This window comes from Euprymna scolopes, chromosome 6 (assembly GCF_053919585.1).
Source record: "Euprymna scolopes isolate OS-2025 chromosome 6, ASM5391958v1, whole genome shotgun sequence".
NCBI classification, from domain to species: Eukaryota; Metazoa; Mollusca; class Cephalopoda; order Sepiida; family Sepiolidae; genus Euprymna; species Euprymna scolopes.
The window spans coordinates 173,444,304-173,466,141 of NC_136487.1; the positions used below are offsets into that span (position 1 = coordinate 173,444,304).

At 33.7% G+C, this 21,838-nt stretch overlaps 1 protein-coding gene across 1 annotated transcript in view; it reads left to right on the top strand.

The window, feature by feature from the left end:
• The window catches only part of LOC145278350 (galactosylceramide sulfotransferase-like), a 32,381-nt gene extending 15,212 nt beyond the window's left edge, over positions 1-17,169 (top strand). Inside the window, exon 2 of the mRNA XM_080130642.1 lies at positions 15,510-17,169. Coding sequence (XP_079986768.1) covers positions 15,510-16,662 — 1,153 coding nt within the window. The 3' untranslated portion in view covers positions 16,663-17,169. The remainder of the gene's footprint in view (positions 1-15,509) is intronic.
• The last annotated feature ends 4,669 nt before the right edge of the window (positions 17,170-21,838 follow it).

Consider the following 21,838-nt stretch of genomic DNA (forward strand, 5'->3'; position numbering starts at 1 on the left):
TAGTGTTTGGCCAGATTTAATTATTTATGGATGGGCTCAACAGGAACTTGTTTATATTAGACTTGAAGATAACTATATTGTAGTTAGCTTGAAAGCAATCACATAGCAGAGTGTTCAACGGCCGAATACTTCTAGGAAAGAAGTTTTGTTCATGGGATGTGTGTTTAGTTTTCACACAGATAGAGAATGGGAGAAATTGTTGATAGCTAGACGGGATAACTGCGAAGGTTTTACATGGGTATCATAGATTAAAGCTCAGTCGAGAACTAACCATGAAAATTAAACTAATTTGAGAAGCTGTGCTTTATTATATTTGAAAAATATGAAAAAAAGGATGCCTTACTATAAGACGTGTATTAGTGGGTATTACACTATTTTTCACTATTTTTTAAATGAAAAGTTTAGTAACATTGCTTTCTATAAAAAAAAGATGCATGTTTGGTATAATTGTATATCAATATTCTCCATTATATTCCGCCATCATCCCACCAAAAATAGTTTCTACTTTTTAGTAGAGTATGTGTAAACGCCATGAAAAACTTGGTGGAACGAAATAAAAAAAACATTATTTAACATTTAAAGTATACCAGTTTCGTTTATAAAATTCCATGTAACATGATCAGCAACATCCGGACCAGTCGAGCGTATTTGTTCTTATAGGAACCAAATCCGTTTGTTTTATTAGGAAAGAGGCGGTTACCTTTTTCGGCGAATACCTGTGATTTTGTCTTCTTGCTTCTCAGATGCATGATTTGTAAAACATTTCCTTTGGTTAACTGCCCTAAATAGCTAGAATGTCCTGGAAGTAGGGAATATTTATGTGGCATATATATGAAACTGAGTTTTTGCTTAAAAATCTGAAAATAAATGTTTATCTTCTTTAAGTATTCCACGGTGTTTTTTTTTGTTTTTTTTGTTTTTTTTAACTGGTGCCTTTTCCATGAAAAATAAATAACTTGTTTAAAATTGGAGGCAGATGAAACTTTTCTCTGGTACACTGCTGGAAGGGTCCCGAACTAGAGCAGGCAATGGGTCGATTTAATTAAAACATGAGCGATTTCACCGATGTTGATAACAGTAAAAGTATGGGGTTGTGAAGTATTTGTTGATGTTTATTAACTCCCGGATAACGTAGTTACTCTTATAGCTTTACATGGAGCCAATTGAAACAATATCAGTGTCTAACTCATGCATACCCTGTTAAGAAATTAACTCGGTGTTTTGAATAATGTGGGAGTAGATAACTAGTCATGAGCAAAAATGTTTGCTACTTTCTTTGTGTGGGACGTATTTGTGAGAAACAGATGAATACAAATAATTGTAAAGATTTTTTAAGTGACAAAATATAATTTTGTCCTGGAATAATTGTTTTGTTGTGTGTGATTTACTGAAATATATATCATATGATGTGATCAGTTATTCTCCTATATTGTTTGAAGATGTATGTGAAAGTGAAATTATCTTATAATAAAAGGTGTCTTCAAAATGTACTCAAAGTTAAAATGACGACAAAGCATTTTATTCATGAACACAAAGTAAATGGATTAGCGTTGAACACAGAAGACAAATGTAATTGTAAAAGAATGTACGCAAATCTTCAAATTGATGCCAATTAATGTACACTAAAGGATTCGCGAACATTACAAAAACGGGTATTTAACGAACATTTTAAAGACATTTTAAATGCACCTTGCGTTAATAAGGTGCTTACGTGTGGAATGACATTTTTATGTTCCTTTATGTTCGAAGTAGTGTTTGTTTTGCTGGTCGTGCAGATTTATTTTGTTTGAATCTGCTATTTCAGCTCCTGGTGTAAAATAATCAATAATTGTTTACAAAAACGCTTCTGTCTAATATTCACGCGCACCATAAATTAGGACAAATTCATTAATGGTTATTGTCGAGCCTGCTGCAAAGAAGATGGGATCTTTCGACCGTGCAAAAAAGCAATCACATCAAAGAGCATCCTACATATTACAAAGCAAGAATATGCCAAGGTATGGAGTATTGTTCCGACATCTGAGTAGGTGCATGTACTCTCTCTCTCTCTCTCTCTCTCTCTCTCACACACACACACACACACACACACACACACACACTCTCTCTCGTTCCCCCTCTTTCTCTCTCTCTCTTTCTCGTTCCCCCTCTTTCTCTCTCTCTTTCTCGTTCTCCCTCTTTCTCTCTCTCTCTTTCTCGTTCCCCCTCTTTCTCTCTCTCTCTCTCTCTCTTTCTCGTTCCCCCTCTTTCTCTCTCTCTTTTAGACTAGATTCGATAAAGTGTTTCAAATTTAATAGGCCCTCTATTACTGACCAAGCTTCAACCTCTGTCCCATCGTCGCAATGTTGCATCCCTGTGTCTGTTTTACAAGTAATGAAATGCGTTCTGATGAATTTATATTATTTGCGTCTCTTCGGTGTACTTGTCTCAACTAATCCGACAAGCAGCAAAATCCCATACCTTCATTTTAGATGACGAAAACCCATCTATTCTAATAGATTCCTTCCTCAGACTCACAGAATTTCGAACTAGTGTCTACCTTCCTTGATTGTACTTAAATGAAGAACTTCAAATGTAATGCAAACAGACATCTCGCTCCTCAACTCCCTCAATGAGACATGATCCCAAATAGTTACTCTTTACTTTTTAGTGGTAACATGCCTTGTTTAGGTTGAAAAAAAATGGTGATAAATTTGCTTTTTTAACATCCATGTAGTTGCAATGTGTCTAATTAAATTATCACTATCTGCTTTACAGTTATTTATGAGCGATTTTAAAAAAATGTTGTTTATCTTGGCTCTTTGAGAACAAAAACTTAAAAAGCGCGAGCGAAACACATGACGCCGTAAACATAGACGTCCCTCGTTTTTTTTTATTGCAATGAGCAAAACAAGAACAATTGATCGTTTGCTTTGTCGCTCTCTGAGAAAGTGTTCGTAAACTAATTTTATCGATTGTTTATTTCGATGCTAAATAAACAAAAGAAAGTACAACTAACTTTGAAGTTTGTTTAAGGATTTTTAAATTTAATTCTTTTTCTAAACGATGAAATAAAAATATGACGAAGAAGAACCTATATTCTTGAAAATATTTGCAATCTAGTCATTAAAAAAGTTTAATGATTTCAAACTTAAGCATGGCCGCTCAACAAAAGTTATATTTCAGATTAAGCGTAACAGACTACAAGAACTCTTATTTAAACTTAAAACTGACGGATAAAAAGAATTTAATTTAAACAAATACAATTTTAAACGTAAGCTTGACAGCCCAACTAAAATGTTAGTTTATTTTAGATTGAAAGACGAGATTAAAATATTATGTCCAACTTAAGCGTGAAAGACTTAATAAAATACTATGTTACAACTTAAGTGTGAAAGACTAAATAAAATATTATTTTTAACTAAGAACTTAAAAGACTAAATAAAATACGATTATCAAGCTAATCTTGACAGACCAAATAAAATATAATTTAGATCTTATGCGTGACAAACGAAATAAAATATTTTTGATATAAGTATGGCGGACTAAAGAAAATATTATTTTCAACTTAAGCATAACAAACCAAACAAAATGATATCCTCCAACCAGAACTTGCCCCCATACTTACAAAACTGTACAATGGGGAAAGAGGTGGCTGGTTACTTTTAATGCAGCCAAAACCAAGCTTCTATCTTTGCATCATCAACGCTCTTATCCCCATCTGGCATCAATTGAAATGGATGGCTCTCGTCTTGGGAAGGCTCCATGTTTTGACAAGCTTTTGGGTTTGACCTTTACTCCTGATCTGAAATGGAACACGTACATTAGGTCTGTTGCACAGGGCGCTGGGAAAACGGTAGGATCCTTCTACCGCTCCAGAAGATATCTCACTACTGATACAATTCTCTATCTATATAAAAGCCAAGTACGTCCAAGGATGGAGTATTGCCTCCACATCTGGGCAGGATCTGCTAAAAACAGACTATCCTGCCTTGACAGAGTGCAAAATAGATTTCGTGGTTTAGTGGGGGTGCCCTTTTCTCTTCCCTGCAAACTATCTCCCACAGAAGAGACGTTGCGAGCCTGTCTTTATTTTATCGATATTTCCATGGCAAGTGCTCGTCTGATCTCCAATCTCTCGCCCCCCCCTTCGCCAATCTTTCACGAGAAACACCCGTCTGACTGAAACTAATGTCAATAATTTTCCCCACTCTTTATCTGTGTCTAAATCCAAATGTAGATTCCATGAGCAGAGCTTCTTTCTCAGAAGTGCACGACTGTGGAACTCTCTTCCGTTTGCCTGTTTCCCACCTGACTACAAATTGGATGTCTTCAAGTCCAACATAAACAAACTCCTGACAAACCGCCCTCTTAAGTAAGACACTCTATCAAATCTCCGATTCTAATGATTACTACAATACTATCATTGATTACTGTACACGCAATAACCCTAATCCCTGAGTGGCCTCCGAGCCATGATAAATGGTGACCTCCATGTAAAAAAAAAAAACAATTTAAGCGTCACTAGTGAAATAAATATTATTTTTAGCCTAAACTGGACTGACGAAATGGAATATTTTTTTTTTTACTTAAGTGTGATGGATCAAGTAAGATATTTTCAACTTAAGCGCGAGGAATTACATATAATATAATTTGCAACTTAGTTTGATAAACTGAATTAAATGTTACGTTTTACTTCAGCATGAGGAATTTAATAATATATTATTGTCAACCTAAGTGAGAGAGACCCAATAAACTATTTTTCAAACTTAAGCATTACACACTAACGGACGGACTGTGGAAATATGTGGACCCATCTGAAATATTATAGGACTACAATCACATTGACGCACTCGTTCCTGCAACCTAACAAAATTAAGCTACTCAATACTTAAATGGTCATCTATGAGGGGATACATCTGTCTTATTTTGTCTTACAAGCTATGGCCGTCTACCCATCTTGAAAATATAACGAATAATCTTGATCCTTCGATTGTGATCTGCGTCTATCAGACACTGAGCGGCGGTAACACTCATTTCTCATTTCAGATGTAAAACTAGTAATAATATATATTTAAAAACTAAAACGTGGCACACCAACGGACTGGCCTACTGACTTTCAGGGATTTATAGCCGGATGATAAATTTTGGAAAGAAAACCTGGCCAGTGAGGGTTGGTGACATGTGTTGCATGAAGAGAAATTATATGAGAATGATAGAATGAATGTGTTAAGTGAGGCTTATAGAAATGCATATTTAATGCTGATAACGTCAGAGTAGGATTAAATCAAGACCTCATAGGTTCATGTGTATAGAACAGGAAACTCCGATAGTATGGTCATGTTGAGAGCATGTATGAAAGTGCTGGGGTTCGTAGAAGTAGCAGCAGAGTTTAGGTAAAAGGTCAGTTCACTGGATAATACTAATTAAAGGATAGGATAAAATAGAATTGGAAGAAAGAGGTATATGATCTGTCCAGAGATAAGTTAATTTAGAATTTAGCACTGACCATCCAACAAAAGAACACACTTAACTTACATCTTTCCTGGATATAAGATATTTCCATTTATTATATTTTCTGAAATCCATCCGTTCTAAACACCACAAACAAATATATTATACGTTTTTATTTACTATTGACTTGAACTCTCAACATTTTAAATCGTGTAATTCAATAATTGACCACATCCTTGTATTTTGATAATGCATTATTGTTGTAATGAAAAAAAAAGTTTAATTCAACACAAAACAAAAACACATATTAATGATAAATGATTTATTATTCTATTCATTGAAATTTACTAATTTTTAAATGAAAAAAGGGAAAAAAAGGTTAATAAAAAATAGTTGCTTATGTGCGCATGTGAAAATGTTTGTAAAAGTCAAAATAATTTATGACTTTTACAAACATTTTCACATGCGTGTTTTGTTTTTTGTTTTTTTGTTCTTTAATCAGTTTTCTAATCATTTCTTCTAAATCAAATTAATTTTTACCAAAAAATTAGTTTTGCTCCCTAAGCTGATGCATAATTACAATATTGTATTTATTGTAAGGGGAATTTTTATTTATTTTTAACTTTAGGTAGTTGAAGAACTTTATTTTAGTATGATACTTAATATATGAATTCTATAGCTTCCTTTGCTTGAATGCAACTTATATTCGCTTGAATTGTTTAGGCCTTTATTGTAAAGTTGTTGAATAATGGACTTATGTTAAACTTTCCTGATTACACACACATATATATATATATGTGTGTGTGTGTATATATGTATATATATACTTTTTTATAAAAGCTTTGAAAAAAAGGAAATTTGAAAATGTGTAAAATTGTGTACAACTAGAACAAGTAGATGCTAAAGACTCAAGCAATAAAATATTACAGCTGAATAATATGCATCAATATTAATAGACAGTGGTATATATATATATATATATATATATATATATATATATATATATATATATATATATATACTCACATAAAATTAATATACGAAAGTATAGATTTATGCGTAAACTTTAAGTATTTACTTTAAAAGTGCTCAATACTTAGATAGATCTAGTTAGTAATTTATAAAATATATATGGCGATAAAGCTACACTGAATATTCGGCGTTTCATCCACTCTAGGACTCCTCAGGCTTATTCGCATAAGCCTGAGGAGTCCTAGAGTGGATGAAACGCCGAATATTCAGTGTAGCTTAATCGCCATATATATTTTATAAATTACTATATATATATATATATATATATATATATATATATATATATATATATATATATATATATATATATCGAGACAGATGGAGAGAAGGAGAAAGATTTCTTGTTGATTTTTTTTAACGAAAAATACGGGTAAGTGGCGTCTTTACCTCAAAAATCGTTTTACTTAAGAAAATCGCCCATATTTTTATTGGACGTAAATAGATAATATTTTTATTTATTTTTATTATTTCTAAAACAGTTTCAAAATTATAAAATAAATAACAAAATATAAATATATTTATTATCTATTGCATGAATTTTCGTAGATTACTGTTTTAAAAATAATAAAAAATAAATAAATCTATTATTTGTGTATTAAAGAAAATCAACAAGTAAGTTTATAAATGATAAAAATGTAAAGTTATTCAGAACTTCGTAGGGTATCGGATAATACACTGGACTGTAATACATATCGTCTGCGGTTCAGTTCTCTAGAGAGAGAGAGAGAGTCAAGCTACGCTGAGTAGAAGTAGGGCCTCGAAATATGCATGTGCGAATATTACTGTTTTTAAAAATAAATAAATTTTTTGGTTTATGTCCGTATAAAATATGGGTGATTTCTCAAGAAAAAAGATCTTTAAAATAAAGACGCTACTAAACGAAATTATCTCTCTTTCTCTCTCTCTCTCTCTCTCTCTCTCTTTATATATATATATATACATATATATATGTATATATATATATGTATAAGTAAAAAAAAAAAGGGGGTACTCATGCAGAGAGTGACCCGTGCTGAAATAATAACGTTATTATTTAAAAAAAAAAAACATTCTTAACATGGGGAAAGGGAGGGTGTTTTGTACCTATTCTGTACTTTAACCTTACAATTGAATAAAAAAACATCATAAAACTTTAATTAAACGTGGAAATATGATTTAAAAAATAGCACCAAAAAATCCCCTATTACCAATTTTTTCCTTTGTTTATCATAAGGCTTTTCATTACGTTTTTATTGTTTAGTTTCTTTAACGGCATTGTTTACATTAAAAAGTTTGTTTTAACTTTTTCTAACTGTTTCATTTTACGACATGCCTCAACGTATTATAAACACCCTAATCTCCCCATGTTAAAAACGGCTTTCGAATTAAACACGCCCTTCCACAAACCTGGAAAGCCGTTCCTAACATGGGGAGGTTGGGGTGTTCATTCCGAAAGCCGTTTTAACACGTGGAGGTTAGGGTGTTTATAATATGCTGGGGCGAGTCGTAAAATTATTATTGCAAAAATTGCTTGAAATTTATTTATTTGACAAAAAAAAATTACATTTTCTACAAACATTTAATAAGAAATACAAATAAACGGTAGTTTTTTTTTTTTGCTTTGTTTTGTTTGTTTTTTTCTGTTGATGTTTCTACATTTAAAACGTTACTTTACTTTTCCTAGCATTGCCGGCTGAACGCTGCGAAAAGAATTACACAACACTTACAATTTTATTCATTGTTGATTTATTCAAACAGTCCTTTGGAAAATAAATATTTAAAATAAAGTGAGGTACTCATTATTTATTTACGTTGGCTTAACTCTTTTCATGAATAAAAAAGTAACTAAACCTGAATTTGTCACTTTTACAAACATTTATTTATTTACGTTGGCTTAACTCTTTTCATGAATATTGGAAGAAAGTTTTACTCTTTATGAATATTAAAAGAAAAAAGTTACTAGACATTTATTAATAATTTCTCACTTTTGCAAACATTGGTAATTCATGTATTTACTTACGTTGGCTTAACTCTGTTCATTAATATAAAAAAAAATAACTAAACCATGTATTGAAATCTCTCACTTTTACAGACATTTTTAATTTACATGAGTGGATAATTTTTTTGGTAAATATTTACATTATGGTCCACCTTTTTTAAATGAAGACTTTTATTGATAATTAAATCTACTTCTCTGCAACGGGCACTGCACCCGTCTTTTTCCTCTAATAGTATTTTCGGGTGGGTATGCTGACAACAAATATCAGTTAAATTTTGCAAATATTTTTTCATTTAAATGATTAAAATAATTTCTGACTTTTACAAACATTTTCACGTGCGCACATAAGCAACTATTTTTTACTTTTTTATTTAAAAATGAGTAAATTTCAATGAATAGAATAGTAAATCATTCATCATTAATATGTGTTTTTGGTTTTGCGTTGAATGAAACTTTTTTTTCATTACAACAATAATGAACCAATTTAAATCTTCCGACATGCGTTTAAGGGTTACGAAATTATCAATAAATTGTTTAGTCACTAAGCCAACGTCAATAAATAAAAAAAATGTTACGTGCGCATGCATTAGCCTTGACTGGGGGGGGCTAAGGGAGCGACCATTAAATAATTATGCTAGTCGCCATGGAACTCAACGCCCAAGGAGTACCTAAAGTGGCACGTATGCATTATGTCATCATGCTATTTTTTAAAATAGTATTTTCACGTTAAATTCAAATTTTACAATATCTTTTAGTTTTATTAATTTGTTAGGTGAAAGTACAGATAACACGGTCGGTTTCTAATGTGTGGAAAATCTAGCTCCCGAAAAAAAAGGGTACCCTGGATAGTAACAAAAATTTAAATTGCCTCAGTCTCGAAAGATTTCTTCTCTACTGAACGAAGAAAAAACGGTGAAGCGTAGTTCACCTTCTGTTTCTTTCTCCCCTCTCTCTTCCTCTCTTAATATCTACCCATCTCTCCCTTTCCCTCTCTCAATCGTTCTCTCTATATCACCCTCTCCATCTCTCTTTGAGCCCTTTTCTCTCTCTAACTCCCTCTATCTCTCTCTCTCCTTTCTTCTGTCTCGCCCCTCTCTGTTTCTAACTCTCCCCCTCTCTCTCTGTCTATCTATCAATCTCTCTATCTCCTTCTCTTTCTCTGTTTTCCTCTCACTTTCTCTTTTCTATCTATATATCTTCCTCCCTATCTGTCCATCTCTAATCCCTCATCATATTTTAGTCTCCTAAATTAATTACAGTGAATATGGCATTGTCAAAACATGGATAAATCCTATTTTAGTCACTTAATTTACTGACTGTGAGAATAGAAGTTATTTGAAAATTACTGCTACCTTGAACAGCACCAGAAGTAACTGGTAAAACCTATCTAATTAAATTGATTTTGGCAGCCATTCGGTAACAAAATAGCCCTTGCTGCATGAGGAATACCTGCGACCTTGCTGCCAAGTAGAAGAATTATTTATTCTACTTTGAAACATTTATTTTTTCAAAAAATCGCATGTTCGACATCTCCAAAACATCTAATATGGGGGAAAATATTGCAGAAATGCAAACTTATTGTTTAGGATGAATGCACAATGGTACGCAAAAAATCAATTGAGGCTCTTTGGCGATTCTTGCAAGATGTGCGTGGCAATGTCAGACCATTTGGGAATGCAGTAATATTGCTTGCAGGAGATTTCAGACAAATGTTACCTGTTATTCTTCAATCAACACCAGCAGATAAAATAAATGCTTCACTCAAATACTCTACTTTTTTGTGCCATGTGAAGACATTAAACTTAACTCAAAATATGCATGTCCAGTTGCAGACTGTTCGATCCGCACAGAAATTATTGCACTTGTGGGAAATTGGGTACGGAAAAGTGCCAGCTGATCAGAGATAAGGACAAAATTCTTTGACTTTTAACTTAACAAAAGAAGAGTTAGTTTAAAAGGTTTTTGCATATATTAAAATTATAAGAATTCAACTTGACTGAGTGAACGAGCTATTCTTGCAGGTCGATACAAAGACGTCAATTATTATTCAATGTAAAATTAAAAGTGAGGTAGTCAAATACGAATCCATCGACACTGTTGTGAAAGCAGATCAAGTGGTTAATTATCCAACAGATATATTTGCTAGGGCTGCCACCGCATGTATTGCAACTGAAATTTGGCGCATTAATTATCATGTTGTGAAATATAAACCAATCGAAGCTTTGCAAAGGCACATGGCTTGCTGTAAAAAAAAATTAACAAACAATATCATAGAAACAACACTCAGAACAGGACTTTTTACAGATGAATATATTTTCATTCCATGCATTCCTATGACTCCACCGGATACATCATTACACTTTAGAAAATTGCACTTTCCAATTTTATTGTCGTTTGCAATAACCATCAACAAAGCACAGGGAACAATCTTTATAATTGTGGATCTTCACTTACACACTGACTGTTTTTTCACATGGACAATTTATGTTATGTATTCAAGAGTCACCAAACCAGAAAACCTCTAGATCAGCTAAGAAAATGGAACAACAAAACTGTGTACCCATACGAAATGGAAAATTAAACCTATAAGAAATATGCATTTTTTTTATTTTGGAACTTTTTCCATTGCGCCAATTTGAGCCACAGCAACGCGTGGCAGGGTACATCTAGTATATATATATATATATATATATATATATATATATATATATATATATATATATATATATGAAATAAAATGGAGGTAGAAGGACCTGGATACTCAACGTTTCGCCCGATTTATGCGGGCTTCTTCAAGAGGGATGGTCATTGACGAGAGAGTCGGAGGATTGGGGCTATATATAATGATGGGGGAGAGCAACGTGTTTTCCTTATGTAAATTAGATATCATATACACATATATTTTTATTTAGTTTACTCTAATTTATATATATTTTTATTAGTTTACTCTAATTTATATATATTTTTATTAGTGTACTGTAATGTATTTTTCTCTCATAAGATGTATATATATATATGTATATATGATATCTAATTTACATAAGGAAAACACGTTGCTCTCCCCCATCATTATATATAGCCTCAATCCTCCGACTCTCTCGTCAATGACCATCCCTCTTGAAGAAGCCCTCATAAATCGGACGAAACGTTGAGTATCCAGGTCCTTCCACCTCCATTTTATTTCATATCGTCGGATTTAATCCAGCTCAACAATCATATATATGTATATATATGTATATATATATATATATATATATATATATATATATATATATATGTGTGTGTGTGCATATATATATATGTATATATATGTATATATATGTATATATATGTATATATATATATATATAGTCAAATAATTATGATATGATTCAGTCTTACAGTGGTTTCGTTAGTGTCAAGTTTGAGTCTCCTTCTGTTCAGTCTTAGGAGGCACTCTCTCGGGTTTTTCATTCTCTCCGAGAAGGTAAATTTATGACTAATTGCCTGTCGCGTTTCTACGGAAGAATTCCGACGGCAATGTCAACTGTAGCTATGATTCAGTTCACTCCTAAGCGGCTTATACTTCCTGGATTTATTATCTTCAAGGAGTTATTTTATTACTTATCGCCTGAGGCACACATACAGACGAATGTCGACAGTGCTTTTTTAGGCATTTTTTGTTGGTCAGGGTGCGCTGGTCTTTCAAAACCATACCTTACTTCATGCCTAACTTTCTGGCCAGAAAATAATATACTTTTGTTTTAAAAGACAACATGTGCGTGAAAATTATTTTTAGTCATTTATTTGAATTGTCATCGATTGTTAATGTCTAGTGATCACAAATCACCGTCAACGCTGCAGATGACCTATGCACAATCCTCTGATGTCTCAAATCATCACAACGTTATAAACAGCCCCTGGTAGAAGAGACAGGATACTCTTCCCAACGCTGCAGATTAAACTCAGTTCACCAAGACTCTGGACAAGGATGATGACTGCTTCGCTTACTTGTGCCAGGCTTTCCAAAGCTTGATCATGGAGATAAGTGCCAAAATGTACTTTTTATTTTCACATATGGATCGGTTCCTGAGAATCTGAGTTAAATGAGTGAGGAGCAAGGGGGTGGATTTCAACATGACATGACAGAGATTGACACATTCCTGATGGCTGACAACTGATGGAATATGAAGAGACCCCCTCCCCTGCCGCTGAGCATTACAGGAATATGAAGTTTGACCAATGATGAAATAACATAAAATTTATATATACTTACCTTTATCAATGCCACCATTCACTTTACGGTAATCGATGGTTGTATCAGCTAATCAATATATGTTATTGGCGAGCATTTTCTCTAAAAAACATATTTGGGATATGTGTATTAGCTGATAAGGCCACAAAAAATGTAATCGGTTTTATTACAAGATCTTTTTTTTAAGTCAACTTAGCACAAAAACCTGATCTGATGGAAAAAAACGGATGCCATTTCGTGATCCAGCAAGGTAATAATACTTCGAATCAGCTATAAAAACCAAGCTAATATTCAAAAAGTAAAAATTTTGTTGCTCAATGTTATGCATTGTGAAAGTGTTTCTGTGGATAAAATTGGATTCGAACATGACTTATCCAGGTTGTCAGTCGGTGACATTTACAACTTTACTATCGTTAAACTCAACCCGCATTGAAAAACATATTCGAAGGACTTAGCATTGATAAATACTTATCTAAACACGGTGAGGCAACTATATTTCAACTAACTCTTTATGTTGTGTTCTGCTGATCCAATAAGTGGTAGGTCTGATCCGGAATAGCTTTCACACTTAACGGACCACAACCATTCTGTGGAATATCTTCAAGATAATGCCTATCATAAAAATCTTCAGATAATTCCTGAATCGAAGCAATAACAGTCAACATGCAATGACAGGGATATGTTAGAGTTAGTGACAATTTGCCATATCAAATTATAAATTGTATTAACAATTATATGGAGACGTTTTGGGGGCGGATCTATCTATATTTCATAAATAATTCACTAATCACAATTCTTTGGAAATAATTTACGAGAGTAGTTCCAAAATTATTTTTTTTTTTACTTAGCTTTTTTGGGGGTTTTTTTCTTGGACATTCGATGCTAAAACCACGGTGGCCGTTTCCCTTGGCCCGGTCGGTCGAATAGCATTTATGATACCGAGATGCTATCTATTCAGGAAGGAGAGGGTGGGCTGATTTAGTGAAAAGTTTTCGATTTGGCGGACCGTCAATTTTTCTTTGCATGCATATCGTTTTCAGAGATATTAATGTTAGCAAAGAACACGCGTTTCAAACAAATATGATGGAAATAAAATAATAGCAAATATAACATACAAATTGAAAAACGGAAAAACTGAAAAAGAAATGCGCAATTGTGAGTACAGCTTTGAAAATAACTGACCCAGTAAATTATCGGCCCATATATTTGAGTCCTTAGTTAATCAAGCCTTAGTCCACCACCTAACACCTGCTGAACTCCAGACTGACAAACAATATGGATTCAGACAAGCCCGTTCAATAGAAGATATCTTAACTGTAGTTTCTGAACGTATATACCGTTCATTGGATAAAACAGGGGAAGGTAGAGCGGTGGCCCTTGATATATCTAAGGCTTTTGACAGGGTATGGCACGATGGTCTTCTAAGGAAAATTAGATCATATGGAATCACTGGAAGAATACATAATGTAATTAAATCCTTCTTTATTAATAGAAAAATCCAAGTTGTCCTCGACGGTCGTACATCTAAACAATATGACATAAATGCGGGGGTACCTCAGGAGCCTATGCTTGGACCTCTATTATTTCTGATATTCATAAATGACCTCCCTGATAAAATTGTTTCGGAGATGGGTATATTTGCCGATGATACCACTCTCTATAACAGATATGAGGGGAAAACAAATGAACACATATCTAGAAACACTAGAGGATGACATCCAATCTGTAGTGGAATTGGGACAAAAATGGATGGTCACATTCAATGCTGCCAAGACTAAGCTTGTTTTTTTCAATAACTACAAGAAACATTATCTACCACCAATGCGAATGGCCAAGAACACATTGCTAGAAAGTACTTCTTTTAAAATCCTCGGCCTAACGTTTGCATAGAATATGAACCGGAATAGATACATTGAGAGCATTGCCAAGGCTGCTGCAAAGAAGGTTGGCTCCCTCTACCGTGCTAGAAAACTACTTACGCCTGAAAGTATCCTGTACCTCTATAAGGCCACCATTCGCCCGTGTATAGAGTACGGTTGTCACATCTGGGCTGGTGCATCTGCTGCTTGTCTCTCGCTCCTGGACAGGGTTCAAAAGAGAGTCGCCAACCTGATAGGTCCTGAACTGTCATCTAGGCTACAGCCTCTGTCCCATCGACTAGATATTGCATCCCTCTGCCTGTTCTACAAATACTTTAATGGTGAATGCTCTGACGAACTGCAAACATTTGTACCTCCTCGACGTAACTACCCTCAACAAACCCGACAAGCAACTAAGTCTCACCCCTTTACAGTAGAGATCCCTAGGTGCAAGAAAGCCTTTTACTCCAATAGTTTCTTCCCCAGAACTACAGGTCTTTCGAACTCCCTTCCGGGTTCTGTTTTCCCAACTGTACTGATATGCAGAAGTTCAAGTGTAATGTGAACAAACATCTTTCTACTCATCTCCCTTCATAATGCCCCCGCAAATTATTTCCCTGATACTAGCCCCCTGTTTTAAAGTGGCACTGTGCTTTGTTTGGGATGAAAATTGCATGAAAAAGCTTATTTTTTAACTAAAAAAGTTAACCTGAAAAGTGGTTTCATTAAAATGAGCCACCTTTTTGTGCTCAAGAATTAATTTTCTACAGATTTTTATTGCTCTTTTTTAAAAGTTCGCTCGTATTAATCGTCTCGATTGTCCTTCAAGTTGTGTTTTAGTTAAAGAATAGGCGGAATTACTTGTGAAACGACTTCCGTAGTATGTATTCCTGATGAGAATTATGTGCATCCTTGTCAAACTTTTTTGTTGTTATTTTTCATCCAAATAAAATGACTTCATTTTTTTATCTTTCAGAATTCTTTTGGGTTTCCTCCTCTGTTTTGGTGTCCTAGTACTGTACAGGATACAACTGTCAACTGTTCAAGTTGATTTATCGACAAAGCAAGCAACGCACTCGGAGTTTTCCTCGCAGCTTTATAAACCATTGGATTGGGACAAAATCAATGTGACATCCAGTGCATTCGAGGAAAGACAATGTACACCTATCCATCACGTTGTGTTCCTCAAAATTCACAAAGCCGGAAGTTCAACCTTACTCAATTTAATTGCACGTTTTGCAATCAAAAACGATCTTGTTGTAGCCCTGCCAAAAGACCGCAATTACGTCAATCGGCTCGCATTCCTAAACACATCTATTTTCATTCCACCTCCTCCCGGCAGAGAGCATAATATTATGTGTAACCATGCTGTCTACAACAGAACAGTGTTCCGCTCGTTCTTTCCGAAAAAGATGAAGTATTTAGCCATTCTTCGTGAACCGTTCTACCAGTTCCTCTCTGCCTTTCGATACTACAGCGTTTACAAGGTGGTCGGCGGTCCGGAACCCATTCGAAACTTTTTAATGCATCCGAACAAATATAATTTTCCTACTGGTGGGAACTTTGTTCATAATCGCATGATCTTCGATCTCGGATTAAGCAGCAAGTATTTTTCTGACGAGAAGATGGTTATTGACCACATCAATATGATCGAACGCGATTTTGATCTTATTTTAATTCTTGAATATTTCGAGGAATCTCTTGTGCTGCTTCGGCGCCGTTTCTGTTGGGAAATGAAAGATGTTCTTTACAGGCCCCTCAACACGCACGGCCGTGCATTTAGTTACTCTTATACATTCGAAGATCACGATCTCCACAGGAATTACTCGAAAGCTGATTATATGCTATATCGACATTTTCTAAAACTCTTCTGGCTTCGCATCTTCGAATATGGACCAGATTTCTTTGAGGAAGTGAATTTCTTCCGAAATGTGATTAAAAGGGTTCAATTATTTTGCTCAGCTAAGCACACCGCAGAGCCACTTAATGTCCCCGGTTCAAGGTGGAACTCGCCGTTCGAACTAAGTGTTTCTGATTGTAAATTAATAAGTTTATCAGAAATGAGAATTGTGCATATTTTACGTAAAATTAATGCCAGACAACATCAAACGAATTCTAGCCACTTATAACCTATATAAGTAGAAAAAATGGTGTATTATCTATATATCTATAAAAGTGAAAATATATGTGTGAAGACACTTCTCAACCTATATACTCAATGAATTTTTTATCTGCAGATTTGAAATTTGGTACATAGGATATTTCATCGTATGGAAAACTTTTTAATCCCTTTTAATCCGGAAAAAGGCTACTAAATGGATAAAAGTAGAAATATTGATACGTGTGGATGATCGGATTTTTATCTGGTTACTGTTTATCGAATGATCATGCGTGAATAGTTCACGTTGCAGATTACTTATGGTAAGGATAAGTAGTTTTAAGACACTCTTAAAAGACGTGTCACACTGGTCTAACGGTTATCGTACTTTAATCACTGTGTTTAAGTTTCGATCTCAGCACGAGTATTCTTTTCTTTTTTTTTACTAACAAGAAGGAAACGGTTTAGAAAAAAAAGCCATAATACTCGCATGTACGTGTATCAGTTTCTGTATTAATTAAAATATAATATTTATGCATATTTTATGACCGGGTAACGCCGGCTGGTCTGCTAATTATGTTATAAAAATGATGATATATTTATAAACTAGTCATGTCAGCACGTGTGAAAGAAAATGGGTTCCAGTTTTCCTTTATAAAATGTCTTTTTTTACTCGATGAAGTCAGGAATGAAACAGGAATTTAGCTTTGTTCAGTTTATATTTTCTTTCTAGTATATTTCTTAATAAGAATCAGGAAACCAAACGTGTTAGATTTTCGTCAATGTAAGAGGTTGCATATGCTACACTCCCATCCACAATTTATCATATATATATATATATATATGCGCGGGGTGTTTACATACTGGTCTTTTATTCTCTGCGTCGTCTTTTCTTTCAACATCGCTACGTTTGAGGAGTGACTGTGGTCGTCTAACGTTGTCGACTAATTTGTCTTTTTATTTAGGCGAAATAAACTTTCCATTCATAAATGACACAAGGAAGCCGTTCCGAGTCTCTTGAATGTTTTAGTTGGGAAAATGAATAAAAGAGAGTGCGAGAGACTATGTAGCTAAGTAATTATTTACTTTTCTTGCTTGTGAAATGTGTTCACGCGCAGATGTACAAAGGAATGTGCAATATCCAACTTCGATTTTCTCTACATGCATTTCCGCGTCTCTTTTCCCGGACTTTCACGAAGAGACTGATTTGAAAAACATTTGTTTATCTCGTTCTTAAACGTAATTTATGTAATTTCTCATACTATCATTTACAGATCTGAGTAATCCCGATATGTGACCCTTGCCAGAATTCAGACTAACGTACTCAATTGTTATTTACATAGGGCCTCAACTGTGCAACATGGTAACTCTTATGCTTTTAATGCAGAAACTCTTAATACATATCCGTGCAATCATTAATACAGGTAACAACGATTTATGAAGAAAAATATAATATACAAGTAAAATTAAAATCATAAGGTTTAAACCATAATTATCCAACAGTTTTGATTGATATTCAATAAATTCATTCGTTTCGAATAAATCTGATAATTGTATTGTCAGCGTGTCTTCCCCTGATATAGTTTAAGTGAATAATTTTTCTAGCAAAACGTAAAATACTTACAATGACTACATAAAAGTCAAAGTGAAAGTGTTTCTGTGAGAAGAACTGGATCAAACGTGTTAGTGCCACCTCTAGTTGCAGAGATTTGAATTGAATCGTCTAAATAAATAAAACAATAGATATATGTGTATATGTCTACCTGTCTGTCCGTAAATATTTTGTCGATAAACTGTTAAACTACTGGTTACAAAACACTGAAATTAACAGTAGATAACAATTATACATCATAAACGCTTTGTAATTAGTAAAATATTTGTTTTGGGTGGATGAATAACGGGTACAAACATCTATCGGCAACTTAAAATGCTTATTAAGCTGTTTATTTCAAATTGCCAACATATTTTTCGTCCTTTCAATTCATTTATTTAAGCTGTTTAATATTAAACATTTCTTAGCTATCTCTCGATAACTACATCGGTTGGCCCTGTCGGTGGGGCATTAGAATACGCCGACTGCCCCCCCCCTGTAGAGGGTAAAAGTCCCTCAATGGGGGTCCTGGATATGACCTTAACCTATATCCAGTGGTGAGGCCCCAGCTTGTGGGCTTTGGGGAGTGTGGATCCACCCTTTAATTACCATTGCTCCCAGGTCCACTCTGACCCGGAGTGGTAGTACCTGTTAGGGTCCCAACTATGGGTTAAATAGAAACTGACTTAAAAACAACAAATATATTCTATTAAAAAAAAAATTCTTCAAAATCTTTGGATTCGGCATTAAATAACCCGAAAAGGGTTGATATGCCGTAAAACAAAAACAACCAACCAACCAACCAACTACATCGTTATGAGACACAATTCATGTTTTCTCTTTTGGAATCACTACTGTATATTAGATATAATATAACGTTCAATAGACAATTGGCTCGGTAATAATAAATACGAAATTTGTATGAATTAAAATATATTTAAGTGTAATTCCAAGCTCCCCTCTCCCCACTAGTACATACTAGTTGTGCACTTCTGCCTTGACTATAATTTAAATAACGAAGACCTGTTCTGATGGATAAACAGTGACGTAAGCAATGACAGCTTACATCTGGCCAATGGCAAAAAAGGTGTGTTGTAGAGTTATTTAATTGTATTAACGATTCTGTGTGTGGCGTTTTAAGAGTGGGTCACCCCTATATATGGTAAATAATTAACTGGTCACATGCTTTCGAAATGATTTACAATTTTAGGGGATGTTAAGAGTTTAAGAGTCTTAAAGGCTTTAATAAAATACTTTGAATTAAACGATAAAACAACTTCTTTCATGCTCATGATTGATTGCTAAAATATTTGAAACTCATAATAATGGCTTAAAAAGATGAAATCACATAAGTAAATTATATTTTTTTTATTATTCTAAGTAAAGAAGTCAATACGATGCACGTTATTTTCTTATAAAGATTTATTCATTTCAAAATGTGAAACCAACTTGGTTTCATCGATGTGAGTCTTAGTTGGACATCCTGGCATGATGCTATTAGAAAATCAAAGTCCGTTACGTCTTAAACATTAATTATTTTCAAATGGGTGGATGAATAACGTGCATATACAATAAAAAAAAAATAAGTGGAAATCGCGTGAAATGAATTAGAGATTTGCTTTCCTCAAGCGTTGTGTAAATTTGAATTCTCTTCATTCTAGTTCATTCAACACAGTTTTGTTAAACAATTATGACTAAAAATGGATTAAACATTGAATGCGTTGTTTTATAAGTGTAAAAATAATAATCATTATTAAAGCAACAAAAAATAAACTTACAAATATATAAATAAACATACCTAACTATATAGATTTCAATATTGTGATTTACAATTTTACCGTGAGCCTTTGAAACCTATATGCTCACATAAATATTCACAACAACCAGAGAATATTCCCTTTGTGTTTACAAATCTTTCTCTCACTCTCTCTCTCTCTCTCTCTCTCTCTCTCTCTATATATATATATATATATATATATATGTATATATATATATATATATATATATATATATATAAAGACAGACAGACAGACAGAGAAAGAAAAAAGATTATGTTAATAATATAAAATAATATAAAGCGTTAAGTTACATAGGAATTGAAATACATTTACAAGGCAATAAGGGTCACACAAAAGGAAGAACAAGGGAGAAACCTCTTTAAGTCATGACATTTCGTCAGAAGAAGAGAGAAGGCCGGCATTATACAAAAAGAAAAGGTAAAAAAACAACACCGACTTTTAAACTATTCAGATTAGAAATGGAAACAAATTCTGAATTAGAATTAGGAAAAAATTATTTTATATCACAGAAAAGAACAATAAATTCTAAAAATGTATACAAAACAATCTATCTATATATCTATAAAAGTTGAAATTGTGCCCGTGTCTGTGTGTGTTCATTTCCCTACGAAACTACTCAGTCAATTTTAAGTCAACAGACGCGAAATTTGACATAAAAGTTATTGAGGTTTTGGATAATCTTTTTAATCGGTTTGAGGCCAGAAATGACAGCCGTCATCGGGTCAGAGGTCAACGATTTGACCTTTGAAAACTTCACAAAACTCCTCCGCCAATTTTGGGTCTAAACACTCGAAATTTTAAATGTAGGTTACTTGGACATGGATCGAACATTTTCATTTAATTTGTAGATGAAAGCAATGAATCTTAAGAGGTCAAAATCGGGGTCAAAGTAAAAAAATATGATCTCTGCGATCTCTACCTAATTACTCAGTCAATTTCTGGTCTAAACATTTGAAATATTACATAAAGTGTAATCAGAAGTAGAGCAAACTTTTTAATCGGTTTGGGTCAAAAATTTGAGCTGTCAAAGGGGTCAAAATTCCAAGGATTTGACCTTTGCGGTCTCTAGCAAATAAGTCAGCCGATTTCTTGTCTAAACATTTAAAATTTTACATGACGGGTATTTAGACATGCAGCAAGCTTTTTATCAGTTTTTTGGGCAATAATTTGGCTGCCAAAAGGTTGAAGTTAAAAGAGTTGATCTTTGCAGACTCTACCAAACTCCTCCGCCAATATTGGGTCTAAACACTTGTAATTTTAGATGCAGGTTACCTGGAGATGAGTCAAAATTTTAATATATTTATATACATATGCACATAAAGTTGTGAACAGAACATAATGCCCGAGAAAAGCCTGGCTGAACTGCTAGTATATCTATAAAAGTGAAATTGTTTTTGTATCCCTGTCTGTGTGTGTACATTTCCCTACGAAACTTCTCAGTCAATTTTCAGTCAACAGACTCGAGATTTGACATAAAAGGTATTAAGGTTTGGGAAAATCTTTTTAATCGGTTTGCGGCCAGAAATTTGGCTGTACAGGAGTTCAAAGTTCAAGATTTGACCTTTAAAAACTCTACCAAACTCCTCCGCCAATGTTTGGTGTAAACACTTGAACTTTTAAATGTAGGTTACTTAGATATGGATCAAACTTTTTAATTTATTTGATCCCAAAATGATAAATGTTAAGGGGTAAAAATTGGGTTAATTTTTTAATTGACTTTTGAGGTCTCTACCAAATTACTAAGCCAATTTTTGTCTAAACATTTGAAATTTTACATAAATATATTTAGACATAAGGCAAGTTTAGGTTGTGACCGA